Source organism: Dufourea novaeangliae, unplaced genomic scaffold (genome assembly GCF_001272555.1).
Source record: "Dufourea novaeangliae isolate 0120121106 unplaced genomic scaffold, ASM127255v1 scaffold109, whole genome shotgun sequence".
Taxonomy (NCBI): domain Eukaryota; kingdom Metazoa; phylum Arthropoda; class Insecta; order Hymenoptera; family Halictidae; genus Dufourea; species Dufourea novaeangliae.
The window spans coordinates 2,254,707-2,276,052 of record NW_015373997.1 but is presented as its reverse complement, the minus strand read 5'-3'; the positions used below and the strand labels follow the sequence as shown (position 1 = coordinate 2,276,052).

Genomic DNA, 21,346 nt, shown 5'->3' with positions numbered 1-21,346 from the left:
CTCCCTTTAGGCGTGCGTGGACGAGTAAAAGTTTCGGCGACCTCATAGAATATTGCATCGAGCTGGGATTTCGCTAATTCGACGTTTCATCGAACGATATACCGGGTGTTTTGAATGAAAAGATTGAAACTTCAGAGGGGTTGAACGCTCGGAAAGGAGAGTAGAACATTGTTTACGTGTACAGAATGAGTACAGGAAGCATTACGTTTAGTTGTTGAAAAGGTGCACAATTGAATATCTTTTATAGGAGATACAGTGCATGAAAAGGGGATTTACACAGTCGGGTGTATTATAAGAAATATATTGAATGGAATGAACAATGCATTTGCAGCGGTAAAAAGTACTTTATCTGAAAACTCGTTACAGATAGGATTGGATAAGACAATGGAAATTTTTATACCGTTAATCTTGGGGGCTGTAGAACTACTTTGAAAAAGTGGATAGTCGTAAACACTCTCCTACATGCTGTGTGTATTAAATACAAAGAAAAGTGTGAATCAGTGGACGTGGCCTGGTAACAATTGATAACCAGGTGAAGATTCAGGTGTAACGTACGTTGTACGGAAACAAAAATATTCATACGTCTAAAGTTCCAAATGGAAAATGTTCTATATATTCACACAATATTCACCGATCAGCATATATTAGACTAACGATTTATAGGTACTTCAATAAGATACAATCGACTGTTCCAGAAAGTTCTTGAAATTCTCGAAAGATCGGCCGTCGAAGTTTCTAGATCACGTAGAAGTAAAAGTACCACGCTTTTATCCCGTATTAATACCATATTTAAATACCGTACCGAAAAAGATAAATCGACAACCACAGTGCCGAAAAACCAAATACAAAAATGAAAAAATAATACAAGTTCTATGACTCGAATGAGAACATTCTACTCTGTTACACCGATACACGGTGGCCCAGAATCCAATAATCCTGGCTAAAACTCCTACGAATTCAATATTCTATTGGAACCAGTCAGAAAATATTGAAAGACATTAAAGAAGAAACAAACTTTGCGAAAATTCGATTTATACAGAGCGTTTCACTTGAAAATAGACTATCTAAATATCTTCTCCGGGAGTGACGATACAAAAAGAATATCGTATGCAATTTGAATATCATCAAATGACGAATACGCTGCGAAAAAAAAAATATTTATATTCCAGGAAATTGCCTCCACCAAGTTTTAAATGATAGTGCTACCATTTGAGTAAATAGTTAGTAAATCATATCCAATAAACATACGTTTAGTAAATACATACTATCATTTCCAATACCAAAAGCAACAAAACCAATCGAGTATTCCCGAAAGTTCTGTTCGAATCCCGAAAGATCGGTCATCGAATCGTCGAGATCGCGCGAAAGTATAAATACGAAAACAGGTTGGCGCTGGAGGCTAGTGTGCAACCGAGTGTCCGTGCGATCGTTGGTTAACCGTTCGCGATCGTCAAGTGAATTCACCATATTCATACACGGAATAAAACCGACGCAAATTAGAAGCGACGAAGAATCTGAAACCCTCTGCGAGTATTCCCACGGTGGGAACCACGAACGAAGGAGCCCTAAATCGGCGAGAAACATCGAGACACAAGGCACGTACCACCTATCGTATGGCCGCGAGGCCTATAGATGAACAATTGATAAATAACTGATCGCGCATCGACGCGCTAAAGAATTTAAGACACGGATATAGGCATAAAGGGGCATTCCGTCGACCTACATTTTCTATTCGCTGGGGGAAGTATATCGGTTCGTGCCGCGGAAAATTGGGGTTTTCTACAATGGTCACGCACGCTCGCCGCTCGATCGCCTTTGTCTTTATTATCGATCATCGCGCCTACGACCAAGAAAACGGTTCAACATCGACGAGGAATCGTGACTTGTCCGACATCCAGGCATCGATGTCAGAGGTGACGAGCGGTAGCAAACTAGGAAAATGGAATTTGTTTGGGAACTGCGCGAATACAGTAATGTCTCGATGAGTGCGACGTACTAGGGTCCATTGCGGAGCATTCGTGGCAATGTGGCCACGTGGACATAATCTATAAAATTAATTAAAAATAATTTCCAACTATATTTATTGTTTATAAAAGCATAAATGTGATTTTTTAATACATAAAAGAGTTATTCTACTTTTAAATGGTCTAGTGACTTTTGGGCCACCCTGTAGGTACACACAATACTTTACTTACGGGGGCATCAATCGACACCGGGAAATATGTTCGACGGCGAATTTTTAACGTAGATACGAACGCGTTGCTCACCGTCAGGGACCCTCATGCCCATTGAAAACGAATTGCATAATATTTCGTCGGTCGTTGGCCTGACGAGCGACGTCGCGACGAGCTGCCGGGATCAACCTTTCGCCGCAACGAGCGAGAGTATAGTAATATACGCGTGTTATTTTTTTGTATTGATGTATAAACTCGTTGCATCTTTTATACCGTAATAATTTCCCATAAAATTTTATGACGATATTGTAACGATTGAAGAGCATCTTACCGAAATGATTTGTTTTGCACACACACGACCGGTCTAACAATTGAGATGATTTACCGGACAAGAACTCAATTTGGATGTTTCTACTGAAAAAAATAAAAAAAAAACCAAAAAGTTGGTTCCAATATCTTCCTTCAATATTCTAATATCTTCAGCCACAGCAATGTCCATAAAATAAATATTACCCATATGTATTAATTTTAGACAAAAGTACATCGAAAGATCATTTTTTTTAATGACATAAAATCCATTAATGAGAATTAGAATTGAAGTAGATACAAATACTATAAGGCTCCTTGGAACTGACAAGGAGAGGTCCCCAGGTTTAACGCTCACTTTTTAATAAAGTTTAGCACGGTGATAGAGCTTGGAATTCTGAATCCAATGATATTTGTTTCAGCGGCACAAGGCCATTAGTTTATGAAATATTTAATCAACATTATATATTTCAGGCCACACGTTTATTACTTCATAGTAGCACAAGTGTTCCCTGTCGAGCTTTAACCCCTTGCTCTATGATTTTCTTGATGTCTGCAGTCTCCAGACTTACTTTATCAATAATTCCCCAGAAACAAAAGTAATTCATGTACTTATCGCAATGGTTCATTTACTCTAAAAGTTAAATAACAACATCAGCAAACTTGTATTTCATTTTAACTTAAAGAAAACGAATAATATTTCTGTTGAATTCATTTTGATATCGTCACCACGAGTCTGACTCGATGTTATAAGGCAAGGGGTTAATATCCCCTGAACAATATTTCTTTCAGACTTTCAGTAATTTCGTAATGCCCTGTAACACTTACTTCATATTCGATAAGTATCCTAATACTTAGGAGCAGTAGCGTAGATCTTGCAGGCTCTTGATTCGTGACTCGATTAGATGGGACGCGAATTTTTAAGAGACACTCCGCTTTGTGATCAGCCTAAGAGACCCAGCTGTTCGAAGGAACACTGGACCGCAAACGATTGAATGCGGTTTCCGTCGGGGATTAACGCGGACAGAAGCGGACAGAGCGTTGTTAGAGGCGGAATTACGACGGCAATAAAACCGTTCCTCGGCACTTGGTTTCGCCGTCGGTGTTCCCGATTATCACCTTCGTGCTGCGATCGACAAGTTGCATCGGTATTTCATCTCGAACCTTCTAGGATATCGAATATTTATTTATCCTTCAACTTACCAGAGATTTATGTACCTCGAGCGCGCGCCGAATTCATAAAGACGCTTTTACGATGAACTTGCGTGCCTGACGAGTCGAAAGTTTTGAGTAATTCGAATGATTATCGTTTATGGGAAAGTATTAACGGTTAAACGTTTCAGGAAGTAATGCTAGAAATGTCGATTTGCAGTCGGAGAAAAATTGAAAGATCCTAAAATGCTATCAAACACAAAATTTCCATTGGTAAAAATTCATCCAAAAATATGGTGACTATAGAAATTTCGGCCAGTGTATATAGTTCACCGCGGAAGCCACACGATGGAACGTCGAGCTTATAAGTTTCGTAGATCGTTGCCAGAACGTGATTCACACGCTGGCTATTACCGTTTTGACGTCGGAACCCGGGAACGCGAATAGAATGGAACACACCGATTATCACTGCGGGCCTGGGGACTATTCAGCTAGGCTAATCGATAGGCTGAACTCTACTGCAAACAAAAAAGTACTTGCAAAAATACCCCATTCCTTTTAAACAATCTTCTAGCTTCATAGATTGTGTCAGGAAAAAATTCTATTTCAGTACTCTATTGTTCAGGTGTAATGAGCTTTTCAAGTGTTTCTTTTTATTCATTTTTTTTTCATCTACTCCGACGAAAATGTATCATGCAAATTGACGATTTTATACTCTTCGAGGATATAAGCATTGTGATACGAGTACAGTTTCCTGACGCAATCTTACTACACATTTTCTTAGCGACTCTAGACACATGTAAAATACCTTTCAGAATTATTTATTGAAATTCGATGCCAGTATTATAATTACTAACCACAACCGGTTCATTGTAATACAATTCGAAAGTATACTTCAGAATATAATTTTCTAGGAGAACGAAATTCCTCTTTATAGGCCTTTATATCGCAGGTAATCAGACTTCCCATTTATAGAATTCACTATACATACAACGCGATTTTCTCGAGTGTTCCCTTCGGCTAAACCGAGCTCGAGTCACCCTGCTCCTCGTCAGCGTACCCTACTCCTCTGTCAAACGAAACAACGTTGTTACAGAGATTGCGTCCACGTTGCGGCGAATCTAGTCGGCGAAGTGCACTTGACGATCCATGCACCGTGAGAATGTGTACAGTGTCGTGCATAAGTACTGGCTAAAGTACTCGGCTAGAGAGAGTGCATTATACGTACCACCGCTTCAATGTAACGATAAATATTTGTCGATTGCACATTGCATTCAACGGATCAGTTTTGTAGAAATTAATTGAAAAGTCTATATCTTCGAATCATCGAATACTAAATTTTTCCGTACAAACAGCTCTTGATCCTTGAATTGCTGGATAGCTAGAAACAATTAGAGGATCATGTGTTGCGGTTGTTGCGTCCGTCAACATGACGTAAAATTCCGGGAATGTTTCCTACAAAAACGAAACTACGTGTTAGAATTATACGGAAAAGATATGTCAATTTATCAAACCTATATAACATCTGTTCCGCCTGGTTTGCATAACCCAATTCAGACCGCCCACGGCAGGCAATCCTCTCTAAGATGACTGTTTTACGTCGTCGGACGTAACGCGACGACACCGACGCAAACACACACCGCATTTATTTTGACATAACAGAACTGTTGGAAGGAGGTGCATTAGAAACAATGTAAATTAAATTCTGTGCGGTAACATATCTCAACGCCGCCATTTCGATTCGTTACGTGACGATGCTACAATGGTCGCTTAACTGGTTTCCAGAGTGTATTCTAATCCTTCTAATTTTACCTTATCGATAGCATCCAGGAAAATTTGTATAAAACGATCGTATTATTCTCGATACGATGAAACTGAATTTTACCTTCTGCACTGATCAAATACTGTGTGACATTTACTATCGGTCAATAATATTGTTCTCAATGTGATACTAAGTTTGTAAACATTGTTTATTAGACCATGCGATCGATAGAAAATAAAGTTATCAGAAAATAACCCGAAGAAAGTAATTTTTAACTTACGGAGATTCCGATAAAAACATCGGGCAATTTTTCGTTTTTCTTGATATACGATTCTACAGGTAGAAACCACCCCCTGAAGGTTAACGTGTGTTTTCGTATTTTCCTGTATATCTGGAAAACTATAATAGATATAAGAACAATGTTACAATAAACATTTAATAGCTTCTTATGCTTTATAAAATTGTGTAATGAAACTGTTAAACATTTGTTTTTTAAATAAATAAATAAATAAACAAACAAATATTTAACAGTTTCATTGCACAGTTTTATAGAGTATAAGAAGCTATTTAATGTATATTCTATCATTTTTCGTAAATCTATTATAGTTTTCAAGATACACAGGAAAATAGGAAAACACACGTTTACCTTTAAGGGGTTGTTTCACCCAGAAGAACCGAATATCGGTAAAAACGAAAACTTGCCCGACGCTTCTGTCGACGTCTCCTACAACCCTGTAAAGTTTCAAAAAAGTCAGAATTTCCGAGGAACCATGAGGTAACTTCTACAGCTCTGCAAATTCTTCAGTTAAATTAATTTGTTTGTAAAACAGTATTTCACGTAAAAAAAAGCTGTAAAATCGAAAGTGATAATTTTCTAACTCCTGGACAGACCTACCCCCCGCGTCTGAGTCAAAATTATCCCAACTCACGGTACCGAAGTTTCCCTGTCACTGTCATACCAACAACAAAATTGTCAAACGATAAACTAGAATCACCGGTACATTACGGATACTTTTTTTCTCTCTCAGATCCTTCAGCCTTCCATACAGTAATTCCGATAAATCCGTGTAACGTTTCAATCGAACTTCTGTCGATGCCGTGGAATGTCACGAGATTCTAATTGAAAATGGAAGTTAGCGAGTCCGTGGCCAATTTGCATTCCTCCCGCGAAACGAAAGGAGAAGCGAAAACGTGCGACGGTGGGGGGAGGGGTGGATGGTTGGGGAGTACATGCATACGTATCGAAAGTCGAAAGCCGTTTCTCCCGTCGCGACGCGGGGTTTAATGTATTCGCGAGCGGTGGCAAACAAACGAGCGTAATTGAATTTTATCAATCGCAGGTAGCGGGCCCGGCCTGGCGCGCGGCCGTGATTTGCAATTTAATAGACGAGTGTTTCTCCTCTGGGCTGGTCGTCGTCGCCACTGCCGGCGTTTCACGCGATACACTCGGCTCTTACGCGGTAGCTTTTCCATTAGAATGTTGACACCTGACCCCCGAAGCACGGAAAGTCTGAGAGTAAATGAACGATTGCGCCTTGACTCGAAGTATTCGGAAGAGATATTACATAAGGAAAACGCGTGTGATCGCTGGGACTGTAACCGATTCTTATTATTCTCGATCGTTTCTTTCTTTCTTTTTTGTTTTTTTTTTTTTGTTTTCAAATCACACGGTTCTCGACGATTTTAGTGATCTATGACGCGTACGATCGAAAAATCGTCTGGTTGTGGTAGATTAATAACTAGAGCCCGGATGTTTGGATAAGTGTAGATTTGTATAGGTCGCTTTATCGACATTGGAATCCAAGTGGAGTCTGTTCTCGCTATTCTTCAAGGTTCTAAGTAGAGTAAGAACCTTGTTAGTTTTAATTACACATTTCACAGCACTGATTTTAAGATGATCGTGCGTGCTATGAGTGCATAAAATCTGCATTCTGGTAATGACATTACGTATGTACCACAGATTGACTCGATTTAACCCCTTTTTCTGCGTGGAATTTTAATTTGATAAATAGTCATAAGAATCATTTACGTGAATTCTAATATTTGTTTTTATTTTTGAACGATTGAAAATAAGTACCTATATGTGAGAATGCATGCGGTAAGGAGTTCACCCTAGTTATCGACCTGATCACGATCGATATTTTTTTAACACGGATTCTACGCACAATTTTTTTCGATGCAATTTGCAACCTTTTCTCTTCGAAAATGTTCTTACGTCTGCAAAAAGTGTAAGGATAAATTATTGCTAATCTTCGTGTTTCTCTTTCCTCGTCGTTATTTCATGTGCATTGCTAGAGTAACAGGGTTCCAATTGATATTTTAAACCTAGTATGACGACACGATAATTTGTAAACTCAGGAAGCTTCTCTTTCGTTGGCTACCTTTCAATAAAAAATGCAGTAATAACTTCTTCGTTGTCAAAGTATTATTCCTGATCCAAGCTACAAATTAAAACGATAGAAGCTTCTCTACTTGCCCCTATGTACTTTTCTAAAATTCTAGAAATCAGCTGTTCTCAAGAACTACTAAAAATCTCCCGAGTCTTGGCATATACGATCGGTGATTATCCAAAAATCCGAGGTCTGTAGGTCTTACAGGTGATAAAACGATTCCGTCCTATAACGTAACAGTCCTATAAAGCGCCTGAAATAGAATTTTCGTCTCTCTGACGCGTGTAGACCATCCATCGTGAATCGTGAGTGATTTTTCGTCGGTTCGACGTTTCGTCAGTTCTTCGAGAGCCAAGTCGTAGGTGCAAACAATCCACAATTATCTGTCCCATTGCGTTTTTCTCGATGGGAATTTAATGGAATACCATCAGCCGGGGAAATTTGAAACTCGGGTGTATGTCGTCACCGATTCTTCAGCTACCAAGCACGCTTAGATCCTCCTTCTGTCTAGCGCGGAATTAATCTCGCCTCGTTTCTTTGTGTACCCCGTGCTGCGCTGGCTATTATATTCCGGGAAAACGTAATTTCAGTGCTCGCGTACTTGACTCTGTCTCCGTTTCACGTGGCTCGTGTAAATGACGTAAGACAATTTGGAAGGAAGAACCAAACGAGGCGACAAAGTTTGCTCTAGCCCGGAGGCTTCTCGAAGACAACTCGCAAAGATCGATTTGTAGTCGCGTTCACGTTACTCGAGGAATTGTTAACCCATTAGGGCTAAACGTTGCGTAAATCCAACATTTCACTCGCAATTTTTTTTCCAGTTATTTCACATTATTGAATTTTGTTTTTCGTGTTTCGGTTATGAGATAGGATTTCAAAGATTTGCTTAACACTTTGTTCGTCACTGTTTCTTCTTGCATTTAGATGATATGACGTTTTGAAATTTGAAGAAATTGACGTATTCATAGCACTGTGATAAACCATTTTTTTCTTATGTCGCGTACATTTTTTGGTGTATCTTTCTCATGCAGTGGGCTTCTATAATATAGCGTCTAGTATTATAATGCATTTTTGATGCACATGTTCGTGTTGAAAAATATACAAAATACTGTATGAATTATTTTATTTACCAAAAAATTGTAATATGTATTTAATTTTGTTGGTTCGGTGTCGCTTCAAGTCTCAGTGTGAAAAATTGATATCAAGTACCTAAAATTTCAATATACTTGAATACTTCCTCCATACTTTGGCATCGAATTGTTCGATATTGGTTCGGTCACTAATAATAGAGCTGTTGTCAACTAAACTCTAAAACTTGTTAGAGTCATACGTTCCTGAACAGGCGTCAAAGAAAAGCTGTTTATCTTCATTAATGGTCTCGTTAAACCTAAATTACCTGAACACTTTCTGAAATCTCACGGTGATACGTACTCCATTTCATCTTGCACATTATCATAATAGGCTATAAGTGCATAATAGCGATATATTATTTTCTTCGTCAGACTTTCAAGTAAAGTGTGATGGTCACTGTATTATCGCTGTTTTTCTATTAACCTACTAGTTCTCTTTATCGAGAATACAAAAGTGGCCAATAAATAGTTGTTCCCCCGGAAAATTGTTACTCTTGCCCGTAAATATCATATTTTCCTGTACACGCTATTCATTCTGTGTACGTAGACTAATGTAAAATATGAAGGGACATTGCTTCTTCTTTCCGAGAAACCTCGTTAAATCAAGAATTGAATAAAAGCAACAGTAAATAGGAAGACTTTCGTTTCACCTGGCCACCAGAAAGGATCGTATGAAACGGTCATAGAGACGAGATTTAACACGACAGAGAAGCGAGAAATTACGATTTCACAGCGGTCGTTGAAGCTCTTCGTCTTTCGCGGGTGCATTCCCCTGTCTATTCGTTGACCCTTGGCGTTCGAGCGATCATTTCCGGTTGCGCGGCGAAAACTCGTCGGTTTTCCGCGTGCTCGAGATGTATGTATCGAGATTTCACTGAAACTAATTCGGCTGAGAGATCCACGATGGTTGCACGTAGAGAAACCTGTTTGGTACATTCGAGATTTGCGTAATTCGTTCTTGGAAGTGATTTCTATCATAATCTGCTGACGGACGATCAGTAGATACGGCTCGTTCGACTCACGATTTTGCTTCTACGGTCACACGAATGTACACGTAGAATCCCTAGGAACGACAAGGGAATGGAGAGTTCAGTTGTTAAACAAATTTAACAGGTTGGTCTGTCTTCAATTGCGAAATATGTATCTTGTTTCAATGTTCTCTTTTACTTATAATACATCGTACATTGATGTTCGACTGCAGAACCTTATGTATCAGGTAAACGAACGAATAATCCACTATTAATTATAAGGCGATACATATTAAATGAAAATATTTCCGTCCGCTCAGAAGTGTCCTCAGAATTTACGATGCTTCGATAAATCCTCTTAATCCTATCGATTTCAGATATCGTTGTTACTACGCCACGATACAGATCCTCTGTGGGAGGGATTTCGCGGGATCAATTTCTTTCAATTCAGACTTATCCGCCAAGTTAAAGTATCGAATTTCTTGTTCAGGCACGATTTCGAAATCGGCGATTGTTTACCCAAAATCTGTATCTTTTTTCGAAGGTCTTTCTTCAATACCTTGCCTCTTCAAGCTCCTGGAGTTTTTTTTCAAAAACAGGAGGTCATACTGGTATACACAGGCAACTCTCGTGTGATATAGGTATTTCTCGTGTGAATAAAGTAGTTTTGTTACATTTTGGAATCTAACCAGAGTTCCTGGATTATGTATAGTTAATATATGCAATAAAAGCATGAAAATCTACTAATTAATAATAAATAGATTGTGGATGTTTATATAGATCTAAAGGTTTGGGACCATTTCAATGACACCTCAAAGATAATTTTACTTCAAATTCGAGATTAATGTGACCCAGTGTGACAACGAAGGGTTAATAATTCTGTATTGGTTCCCGAAGATTCATCCCCATTTCACAAGTGTCCCAATACTTACGGAACAGGAGTCCATATGAAATATCCTCGTGCTCCGTCTCCCGCAAAGTGGGCTCGATCCCCGCCATAAGCTGCTCCAAATATACACGTCTGCCTGGAGAGGAAACACTCGTCGTCTCCCCCAGACTTCGTTTACCCGCGTTCCACGAACAGAGAAACTCTGCCCGCGCGAAAGAACGGACGTTCGGTGGCGAATATTTTTGTCCTGCTCACAAAGTCGCAAATTACGTGGCGCGGCGGAAGGTGACGTAAAAATAAAATCTCGTCGCCCTGTGTGTACGTGGGCCGAGCAGAGTTCCCCAGCATCGAGTCAAAAGATCGATAACACCCGGCCCGAGAGATCCTTTCCCTTCCCCTGTCGGTCCAGCATCTCTCTGTTCCGCCCGTGGATGGCGCGTGGGCGTCAGGAAATACGCGCCACCCAGACCAACGAACCACCAAGCCTGTGTGGGCGTAAGGTCGCTGGAACGGTTACGGTGATCTTCTCTCGGCACAATTCTCGCGTGTAGGAGAACGGTTCGATAACGTTGCTCGACATGTTTCATCCCCCTGTTTAACACTGCGGCTACTACCAACGTTGAATGTCTGCGAAATTGAATTAATACATTCGCAACGGAGCCTTCAAACGTCACGTTTCACCTGTGTTCATACTTAGTAATCGTGTTATAAAAAAATTGTTATAATTTTTTAATGAATTGACATTTTTCAACTAAATTTTGAACGAAATTGGACATTACTTTTTTTTTTGCATCGTATTATACAGTTTTTGACATCCAATTATAAGTGGTTCTCAACTGTTTGATAAGTATACTCGTCATGGAATAAAAGAATGTTATGTTTCCATGACGAGTATACTCGATATAAACATCGAAAGGGTTAAAAGTGGTCAGGTGGATCTCTTATTAATTGTTATTATTATATATTAAAACGTCGAAATAAACAAGGATCTGTGTAAGCAGCTGTAAAATAAAAATAAAACATCCCAATAATATTCATGGGGTTCCTCAAGCCCCATCTTACCAATTAAGGATAAATATTGCAGCATTGACAGACCTGGAGATTACATACAAGGCCTATGTCAGCGGTTACTTCCTTTGGGTCATCTAGCGAGAAAATCATCCTGTAACATAACCGTGATAAAAATATTACAAAAGCTGCCAAATGCCCAACGACTGAAAAATGACGTTAAACGCTTTCGAAATGTTAAACCATCCCTGTGAATCATTTACATGTCACGGTGATACCTGCAAAAAAGTACCGAAATATATTTCTCTTGTTAAATACTTTAAGAATGAAAGGGTTAAGAGTATCAAATTGAATTGCTCTGTTTCCATAAAGTTTTTCTAGAACCTGGTTTCTTTTTGCAACGATTCAAAATTACGTCGTTACAAGACAGTGGGCTCGTTATCAACCGAAAGTGCCTCATGAATTCCCCTGTATAAGGACTTCATTCGCTCGATTCTAGGGGCTTTCGTTCTCCCACGCTGGGAACGCGCGGCACCCTTTTTTAATTTACGCGGCTTTTTTAATCTATGGAGTTTCGTGTCCCCCTCCTCACTCCGCTCGACGTGGCGTATATAGCCTTACTGTGGCGTGGGGGTTCATTCAGTGACGCCTACGCGTTCTTCGCTATGACGTCATTGAAGAAGTATACTGGAGCAAGCGATGTCGGCTCGAGCCGGGAGGAGGCGCGATCGAATCTGGACCACCGCTCCTCGTGGATCGGCCGAGCCAGTTGATCAAAACCGCGACGTTTGTTCTTGTAGCGCGAAGTTTACGCCACGGAGACAACACGCTGTTTCGTGTAATAATCAGTGGACTACGAATATTTTTACACGAATACAAATCTCTCATAGGGCTTCCACAAAAATTAGTATCACAGAGAAACTACTTTAGGTATTTTATTAACACTTTGACTGCCACGTCACCCAAACATGGGTGACACGTACATTGAAAAGTGTCTGGATTATTTAAACACTGTTATAAAATGTTTGCATGAAATTAATATCACAGTGTAATTTAAAGCAAGACCTAGAGCCTCTATTAACTGAACTCAAATATTTTCGACAATTTATGACTTAAAAAACGAAATAAAGCGTGTCTGGCTACGTACGGCCTTTTTCACTGTGGCAGTCAACGTGTTAAACTACCAGCATTGAATGTATACTAAATTAAATTGTATAATAATATACAGCATGTATAAGACAGTCTAGCATAATATACCATAAAATAAAATCTGTAGTAAATTAAAAGCCAACATAAATTCCACCGAAAGCATCATTATAATTTCAGACGTGGTACAGTAGTAAATCTGAACGAAAGAAGAAAGAGAGTCTTTCGCTTTAGAATAATGCACTGATATGTATCGACGTTCAAAAAAGTATAATGTAGCAGGAATCCTGGCGCTAAAAATATAGGAATCAAAGTCAGGGTCACTCTAGAATAGTTTAGAATAATCTAGAACAGTCCAGAATAATTCAGAACTTCCAAGAACGATCACCGAACGAATAATTCACCATACAATTTATGGAGTGTTCGTTAACCGAGTAAAAATAACTTTCCAGTATATGGATGTCCATACCAAAGATTCGAATAATAATGGGCCCAGCATGAACCTATATTGTACAATCTTTTGGTTTAAACTTCAGAATCGTCAGACTTACAATCATCCCAAAACCCATTTTTAATGTTGAAATTAATCTGAAATTAATCTTTCGTGAAGTTTTCGTTCGATTAACCCTCTAACTGCTAATTAAGATCTCGTTTCATTACGATGTGTGGGTCATTCCCTACTATACCTTAAAAAGATAAAACTTCATTTCTCTCAGATTGTAGTTCTCCTTTCATCGTCAAATGACGACAGCCTCAAGCAAACAGTTCCCGAAGCTATTCAATTTTATCGTGTTCCTTTTAATTCCCGTGCATTATAAACTCCGCAAAACTACCCGTCAACTCGATCCAAACAATGTGTACAAAATAACTGTGTCCTCTGTAATCCTCAAGATCCTCGTAAACATCCCCGTCACTGGACCACGAGCAAGAAATTCCGAAATATACCCGGGCCATAAGCGACACGGCCCATTAACTCGCCATATGTACCGTGTGGGACATCGTGACTCGGATTTACAACCCGATAAATTCGTCTCGGAATCGCTCTGTTACGGCGGCGCCCGCGCGTACACGGCTCGATAACTATTCCTCTGCGCGCGTGTGTGTCGGTGGGCTTTGTGCTGCCCTCCTGAAGCACCCGCGACACCGCCGCCGCTACCGCTGCTGATGGTGCTGTCGCCGCCACCAGTCCATTCCGTTCGCCTTTCACTCCGCTGGCCTCAGTTCGCTGGTGCCTCTCATCAGTTGCGGACCTCTCGATCGGTGCGCGGACCCACGAGCGAATCGAGATCATTCTACACACCGTGATCGTGTTCGACCAATCCCTCGAAGTCTCCTCTAGTGAAAATCAATTCTCACCTTTAATCGATCTAAAAATCCTCGTGAATTCAATCGATCAAGTGAAACCACTCTACTGGACATATCTCCTAAATCGTTCGAGGAACAAGAGGATCGATCAAGGAAACGAAAAACGGAACTACATTCGACTGACATCGAGTGCTTATTCATGGTAAGCCTTCGCCCAGGCTAAGGATTTAGGTCCTCTTCCTCTGGACCTTTTATAGAGTGTAGACAGTCGCGTGGTGGCCCCGAGTGTGATCCACAGGTGGTGTGCAGTCTGGGTTCCCAGTTTTTCTCGATCCCCTCAAGTCCAGTAGGGGGACGGTGCAGTGCGTCCTGGATTAGTGAAAGTTCTTCCCCCCTGTTCGGTCATATTATCTCTTATTCGGGTGGTATCGTAGGTGTCACAGTGATCGATGAAGAGAGTTCTGTTCGTTTCGATCCCATTGAGATGAGCGTTTGATGAGAGAACGACGTTTCCCATTTTTCTATTCGTGGGTGGCTGAAACTTCGCGAATTGTGCGGTACGTACCGGTGGTGAAGCAACTTGCTGTAATCGACGTCTGGGTGACTGGCTGGCTAACGTAGTCACAGGTGTTGTCGTTTTCAAGTGTACTTCGCTGATAACCGATCGAGAACTAACGATCCATAGGACTCTGATAGTGTCTGGCTAAGGCCAGACAAACACGGAATTCCGTTTCGTTGTAACTAGCCCGACTCTGAGAGGAGTCTGATCGGCATTAGGCCGACTCGCGCCGAGTATCGATAACTTTAATGACGTCTGTCAGCTTGTAATCGACCGAGCCGCGCGCGCGCTATCGGCTAGCGCAGCGAGGATAATTGAGCATTATCGCTCTGTTCGTCCCCAATGAACTCTAAACCCGTGCCTTCTGAATTTCTGATGCTCATATGACTGGTTCGACGTCCAACGGACGTAAAATCACGTTTTCGTGAATTAATTTGAATTTTTGAAAATTCGGCTGTTTGGAAATCACATGGTAGCTGAACCGAAGGTGTTTATTATTAGACTGTGGATATTTAAGGAAGTGTAGGTTATGTGTGGACTAGCGAAAGTGGAATCAGGCGGGTTTACATGGTTCCTCGGGTTTTACGGGAAAATCTTGTTGAACGTTATTGAGATCCATACACTAAATCGTGCCCTAAATAAATGCATAAAATCGTAGTTTTGTTATTAATTTAATTTCGTTGTCGTTTATGTTTTTATGTGTAGTATGAGTGCATATTATGAGTAAAAATTGTAATAACGTTTTAATACGGGGATTTACTTGGTTTTTAATTCGATAGACAGCTTCGTAGAACACACAACTTCCGTGTAATTTCCAGTCGTCAGTAGATCCCGGAATTTTTATGCATTTATGATGTACAGTGTCAGAAAGAAGTATATTCACGGATTAGTGATCTCGGTGTAACGTCGAGCTGACAATTATTTACGACCGATTATTTTGTAATAATTCAGTTCTCAAATAAGAAATAATCTGGTGATAGTGATTTTTAAAGCTGATGTTATATTGACAACTTTACTGCCAGTCGGTAGTGATAGTGATGTATGAATACTTCATATTGACAGTATCTATAAGGAACAGATTATTAAAACAGAAGCTTTAGTATGGATTCACAAAATTTCCGTTCTATTCTTTACACAGCGAACACTTAAATAACTGATGGCATAATAAAATTTCACATTCAGACACAGGACAAACATGCACTTCACGTCGCTAATATCCATCGAATTTTATCGTGGACGGAAATAAATTCGTTATCCTTTATTTTTGCTCGTTTCGATTGATTGCCAAGTAAATAAACATTGGCGTATTGCGAATATTTATACAAAATTTCGTCCTTCAACATTACAAAAATAAATATCAAAGAAATACTTTCTCACCAACTAAGGGATTGATTAATTAAAAAAATAAAACAAGACCATTAGTAAAAAATAAAACCACTGGTAATCCTTCGAAAAAATTGTAGCTCCGTTCTGTTTTACACATACTAATATCAAACGTGCAATGAATAAAGTTTAGTTGATATAAAATGATCACGGCTGTTAAACTTGGTCACTGATCGAATCGCATGATACAGTTTTAAATCCGTTAACCGGACAGGATTGTTTAAAAGCAGGATCTTATAAACATACAAACTTTAGTCGTCGTTAACGATTCACCAGAAGTGTTTCAACGAGGTGGGTTCAGCTTCTATTCCGGATATTAGACAATCGCGGAAGCTCTTCGAGGGGAATCGAAGCGACTTAATTTCCTCGAGAGAGCTGGAACGTTTCGAGCTGCGATCGCGACGTGCTCCATGGGAATCCATGAAATACCGAGCGGGAACTTGGAGCAGGAGGTTTAGAAACGTGAACGTGCATAACTACCCGGACGTAACCTCGTGGCATTTCTAAATGTCCGCTCGCACACCTAGCGCATCTCGACACAGAACGGGAACGCTGAAAAGTGTGGAGCATCCTTTTGTTCGTTTGATTACCGTATCGATGATCATGAAAATGGCATTTTCATTCTAAAATATTTTCAAAGTCTCCTCCTTCAAGCATCAATTACATAATGCGCGACAACAGAACTATTAACGCGATTAAATCGTGAATTCTTCTGCGAAAATGATTCCTCATCACTGTGATAAATGAATGATTTATTGTATTGCGGATTGGTGTAGCGCAATATAAATGACCCGTTCAATTTATAGACTTAGGCGAGTCTCATAATCGTCGACACGAAGATATCCACGTTTTTATTTTTGAAAATCACTTATTAACACTGAAAAACTTCCCTTAAAAGTTTTAAATTGTTCAGCGCTCTAAGACAGCGGTTGTCAAATTTTTAGACTTGCGTACCACTTGGCTGTCAGTTTCCTTAAATTGTACCCTCTAATATTAGAAAATCAAATTTCTCCAAATTTGTAATACCTCATACATAAAATAGAACGGTTTATTTGTTACGAAAATTGAAGGCTTTGGAAATTATTGAATCGATTTTGACCAAAAATGGGTATTAACCTTCCCGGAAATGAACACTTTAGAACAAAAAAGACGCGTTGATGAGCTACAGAGCCATAGACAAACAAACACAAACATAGGCGTCAAAGTTACACCCTTCCTTTCTACTCCTAAAACACCAAGCACGTGCCCCAGGTTGGGAACCGCTGCTTTTTTTTGTTTTGGCCAACTATCCGCTTACGGTGTGTGGGAACGCGAGAAATATAATAATATCAAAACTTTGGTATAGCTTAGCGCGGCATTCGGTACATCTGTATCTAAACAGAGCCCTTAATTAAAAGCAATATGTGAGTTTGTTGGTACAAAGTATAATGCGTTAAAATGAATGTTAAAATTATACCGTAAAATTTCCATGCATCGTATATGAGTGAATTAACGGCAGTCTTGAAAATACACTTGTTAGAGCTAAATAATTGAACGAATTATTTAACACGAGTTCGGTTAATTAAATTACAGTATTGATTCTTCCGTCATGACTATAATCTGCATACATATACTTCATATCGCTCTTAACCTCTTCCATGGACAATTTAAAATGCAAAAAAAAACAAAAACATTAACGACGACTAGCGCGTAGCGTTTATATCATTTCGAGACACCATCGATCACGGATTTTATCGACTTGTCAGCGAAGAATCCACTGAAATTTGAATAATTCATTTCTGTAATTACTTTCATAATAACAGAACGCTATCATACATATATAAATAAAATATCCGGGTTAATATTAGCCAGAAAGGGGACTCGAATCCTCGTAGTGTTAAAAAAAAAAAAAAAAAAAAAAAAAAAAAGTGCAACGTACTTTTTTCACGCGATCCATCGAAGTGTGGCGGTAATGACATCATTAATAACATATCCTGTTTCCTTTCCGTTACAGTGTGGCTCCCTGGAGATCGGCGAGGAACGCCAGCGTCGGGTCGCAATGATGGAGTCCCTCTGCCAGGTGAACAGCACCAAGACCAATGCCGGCAACGGTGCCAACGAGACGAACAACACCAACAACACGAATAACAACAACAACAACCCGGACTGCCCGGATCCCCAGCAAAGGCTGGCGGTGCTCAGTTTCGAGCAAGTGCGTCGATTGAACGACGTGATGAACGAGGTGGTCTGCATTCACGGTAGAGGAAACTTTCCCACCCTGGAGGTCCGTCTTAGGGACCTGGTGACCGTAGTACGAAGCAAACTGGAGACCGACCCGAGCAACGGCGGCGCTGGAATGAGGGTACGGGATATCCGATTGAACGGTGGCGCGGCATCCCACGTTTTGGCCACCGAGTCCCAACCGTACAACGACCTGGATCTGATCTTCGCGGTCGAGCTGTCGAGCGGGCGAAATTACGACAAGGTGAAGGCCGCGGTGCTCGGCTCCCTGTTCGATCTGCTCCCGGAAGGCGTCAGCCGCAAACGTATCACCACGTGCAGCCTGAAGGAGGCGTACGTGAGCAAAATGGTGAAAGTGAACAACGACGGTGACCGATGGTCCCTGATCTCGTTGGGCAATTCACGGGGTCATCGGAACGTCGAGCTGAAATTCGTCGACACGATGAGGCGGCAATTCGAGTTCTCCGTGGACTCGTTCCAGATCGTGCTCGACTCCCTTCTGTTGTTCTACGAGTGCAGCAAACTGCCGATCGGCGAGAACTTCTATCCGACCGTGGTCGGCGAGTCTGTTTACGGTGACTTTCAGGAGGCCCTCTACCATCTACACAAGAAACTGATCTCGACGAGGCATCCGGAAGAGATACGGGGCGGTGGTTTGCTCAAGTACTGCAATCTTCTCGTCAAGATGTACAAACCGTCCCAGCCCGACTACATAAAGACCCTCGAGCGATACATGTGCTCGAGATTCTTCATCGATTTCCCCGACATCAGCCAGCAACGGGCCAAACTCGAGAACTATCTGTGGAATCATTTCGTTGGACCCGAGGAAGAGGCGCTCAGGTATCAATATCTGATGCTGTTGCACAGCGTCGTAGAGGAGTCCACGGTGTGCTTGATGGGCCACGAAAGACGACAGACCCTAGCTCTGATCGAGAGCCTCGCCTACCAGGTGTTGTGCCAGGAGCAACAGCAACGGCTTACGAACCATCAACAGGCGCCGCCCGGCCCGCCTGCCACCTACGTTTACGCGAACGGTTATTATTACGCTCCCGTGATACCCACCGCGTGTTACACGTGCACCTGCAACTCGTGGATGGCGTGCTCGTCGTGATGCGACACAGACGCCAACGCCATCGTCGCCACTAGCACCGCCATCACCACCGCCATCACCACCTTCGGAAGAGTCGTCGGCTACGGTGCTGCCACCACGGTCCCAACAAACAACAGCTCCGGGACTAACGACGACGCTGTCGCTGCTGGGATCGATCGAGACGATTGCAACCTTCTTCAACGTGCACGATCATCCCGCCACGATCGTAGCCCCTGTGATTCAGTGGATCAAAAGAACGACGCACCGATGACGTCGATCTTCCACGATTGCTGTGGGCCAAACGAATCACTGGTCCTCAGTTGACGCTCGGCGGTCCCGTCGAAACACACAAAAACGGTCCAGAGCGTGACGTAGACGAGGCTACTATCTCAGCCACGTCGGTACGAAAGAGAACAAGTACGCGGGATCGTGGACGGTGATGGTGGAGAGCATTCGGAGAGAATTCTATCGTGTCCGTTGCTAAGATGACGACTGGCGACCAAGATCGTGGGGGGAAGACTGTGAGAGTCGGAAACTAGGAGGATTTTTTCGTGCACGTCTTTCTTCCCCCTTGGCCCGACGCGAATCAGCTGTGTACAGAGGTGTTGCGGTGGAAATGGCTCAGAGTTGTACGAGGGGGGGGGGGATAGATGGACGGGTAGGATCGGAAATCCACGATGGTATAACTCGCTGCTACACGGTCGTAGGGGATCAACTGAGAGACTACAAGACTCCAACGCGAAATGAGATACAAAGTAAACAAATGTGTTGTTGTGCCTAACATTCGAAACGGGAGAGACGGAACGCATCTAGACACGCGAATATTGTATATGTATATATATATATTAAAAAACTAGAGGGAGACAGAGAAAGAGATACACGGGGATCGAAGATGGAAGAGACTCGGTGATACACGGTATATACATATATATATTTGGACGCTATTTGGGCGCGCGTCTAGACGGACGTGTGTTTTCACGGTATAACTGTTAACGAAAAAAAAAAAAAATAAAAATAAAAAAAAAATATAAAACAAACTTGTGCGCGGCGGGTTGCTTCGGGATACTATTCGTCGCTGCGACGTGTCCTTTTCACGGAGTCGTTCTGAAAACGGAAGCTGGGACGATTCGATGGATGACACGGAGCAGCGGGACCAGCTGTGAGATGGGATCGAAATGGATGAAGGAGTTACAGAAGACGAGGAGAAAAACGAATCCGGGCGACGAAACTCGCGGGAGTCACGACTGAAACAGAAATTTCTCTATACATATATACATATTAATACATCACGAAAGCGTCTTAGCGTGTTCCGGTCGCCCCCTCTTTCTTTTCCAAAAATCGAAAAAAAAAAAGAAAAAATTAAAAAAAAAAATGATACAGATAACGAAAGTACGGGATAGAGAGAAGAAGAGAGAGGTAGTTACGTAACGAGGATGTGTTGCTGAAAAGAAAAGAAAAACGGAAAAATTGAGGAACGTAGTGGTAACGATAATCTATGTATAAATATTAATGTGTGGCTGTGAACACATTTCATTTAGATACTATGTAACGTGATAAGATTTCAAAGAATCGAGAATGAGCGATCTGTGCGATTCGGTGAGAACGAGCTCGGAAAAAAAAGGGGGGAGGGATAAGGGAAAGATCGTTTTCCCCATTTGTTTCTTTGATTATCGCGGGAATCCAGCGCCGTTAACACGAAAAAAAAAAAAATTAACAAGCACACATACGCAGGAACGACAAAAGATCGTACTAAAAATGATTCGAGCAGAAGGGACAAACGATCGTTCCGCGGAAAGCGAGCACAGTTGTGCGAGCGTGGAAACAGAAAAAATAGAAACGGAAGAACCGTAGTTGTTTCTTTTTT

The 21,346-nt window shown here is 41.2% G+C and overlaps 1 protein-coding gene across 4 annotated transcripts in view; it reads left to right on the top strand.

Moving 5' to 3' along the window:
* LOC107188057 (protein FAM46C) overlaps positions 1-20,855 on the top strand; it is a 143,352-nt gene extending 122,497 nt beyond the window's left edge. For 3 of the 4 annotated variants that reach the window (XM_015576289.1, XM_015576291.1, XM_015576292.1), the window contains exon 2: positions 18,166-20,855. In XM_015576289.1, coding sequence (XP_015431775.1) covers positions 18,166-19,503 — 1,338 coding nt within the window. In that variant the 3' untranslated portion in view covers positions 19,504-20,855. Of the gene's footprint in view, positions 1-14,328; positions 14,433-18,165 lie in introns of those variants that run through there. The other variant, XM_015576290.1, reaches the window with a different exon arrangement.
* Positions 20,856-21,346: the final 491 nt, after the last annotated feature.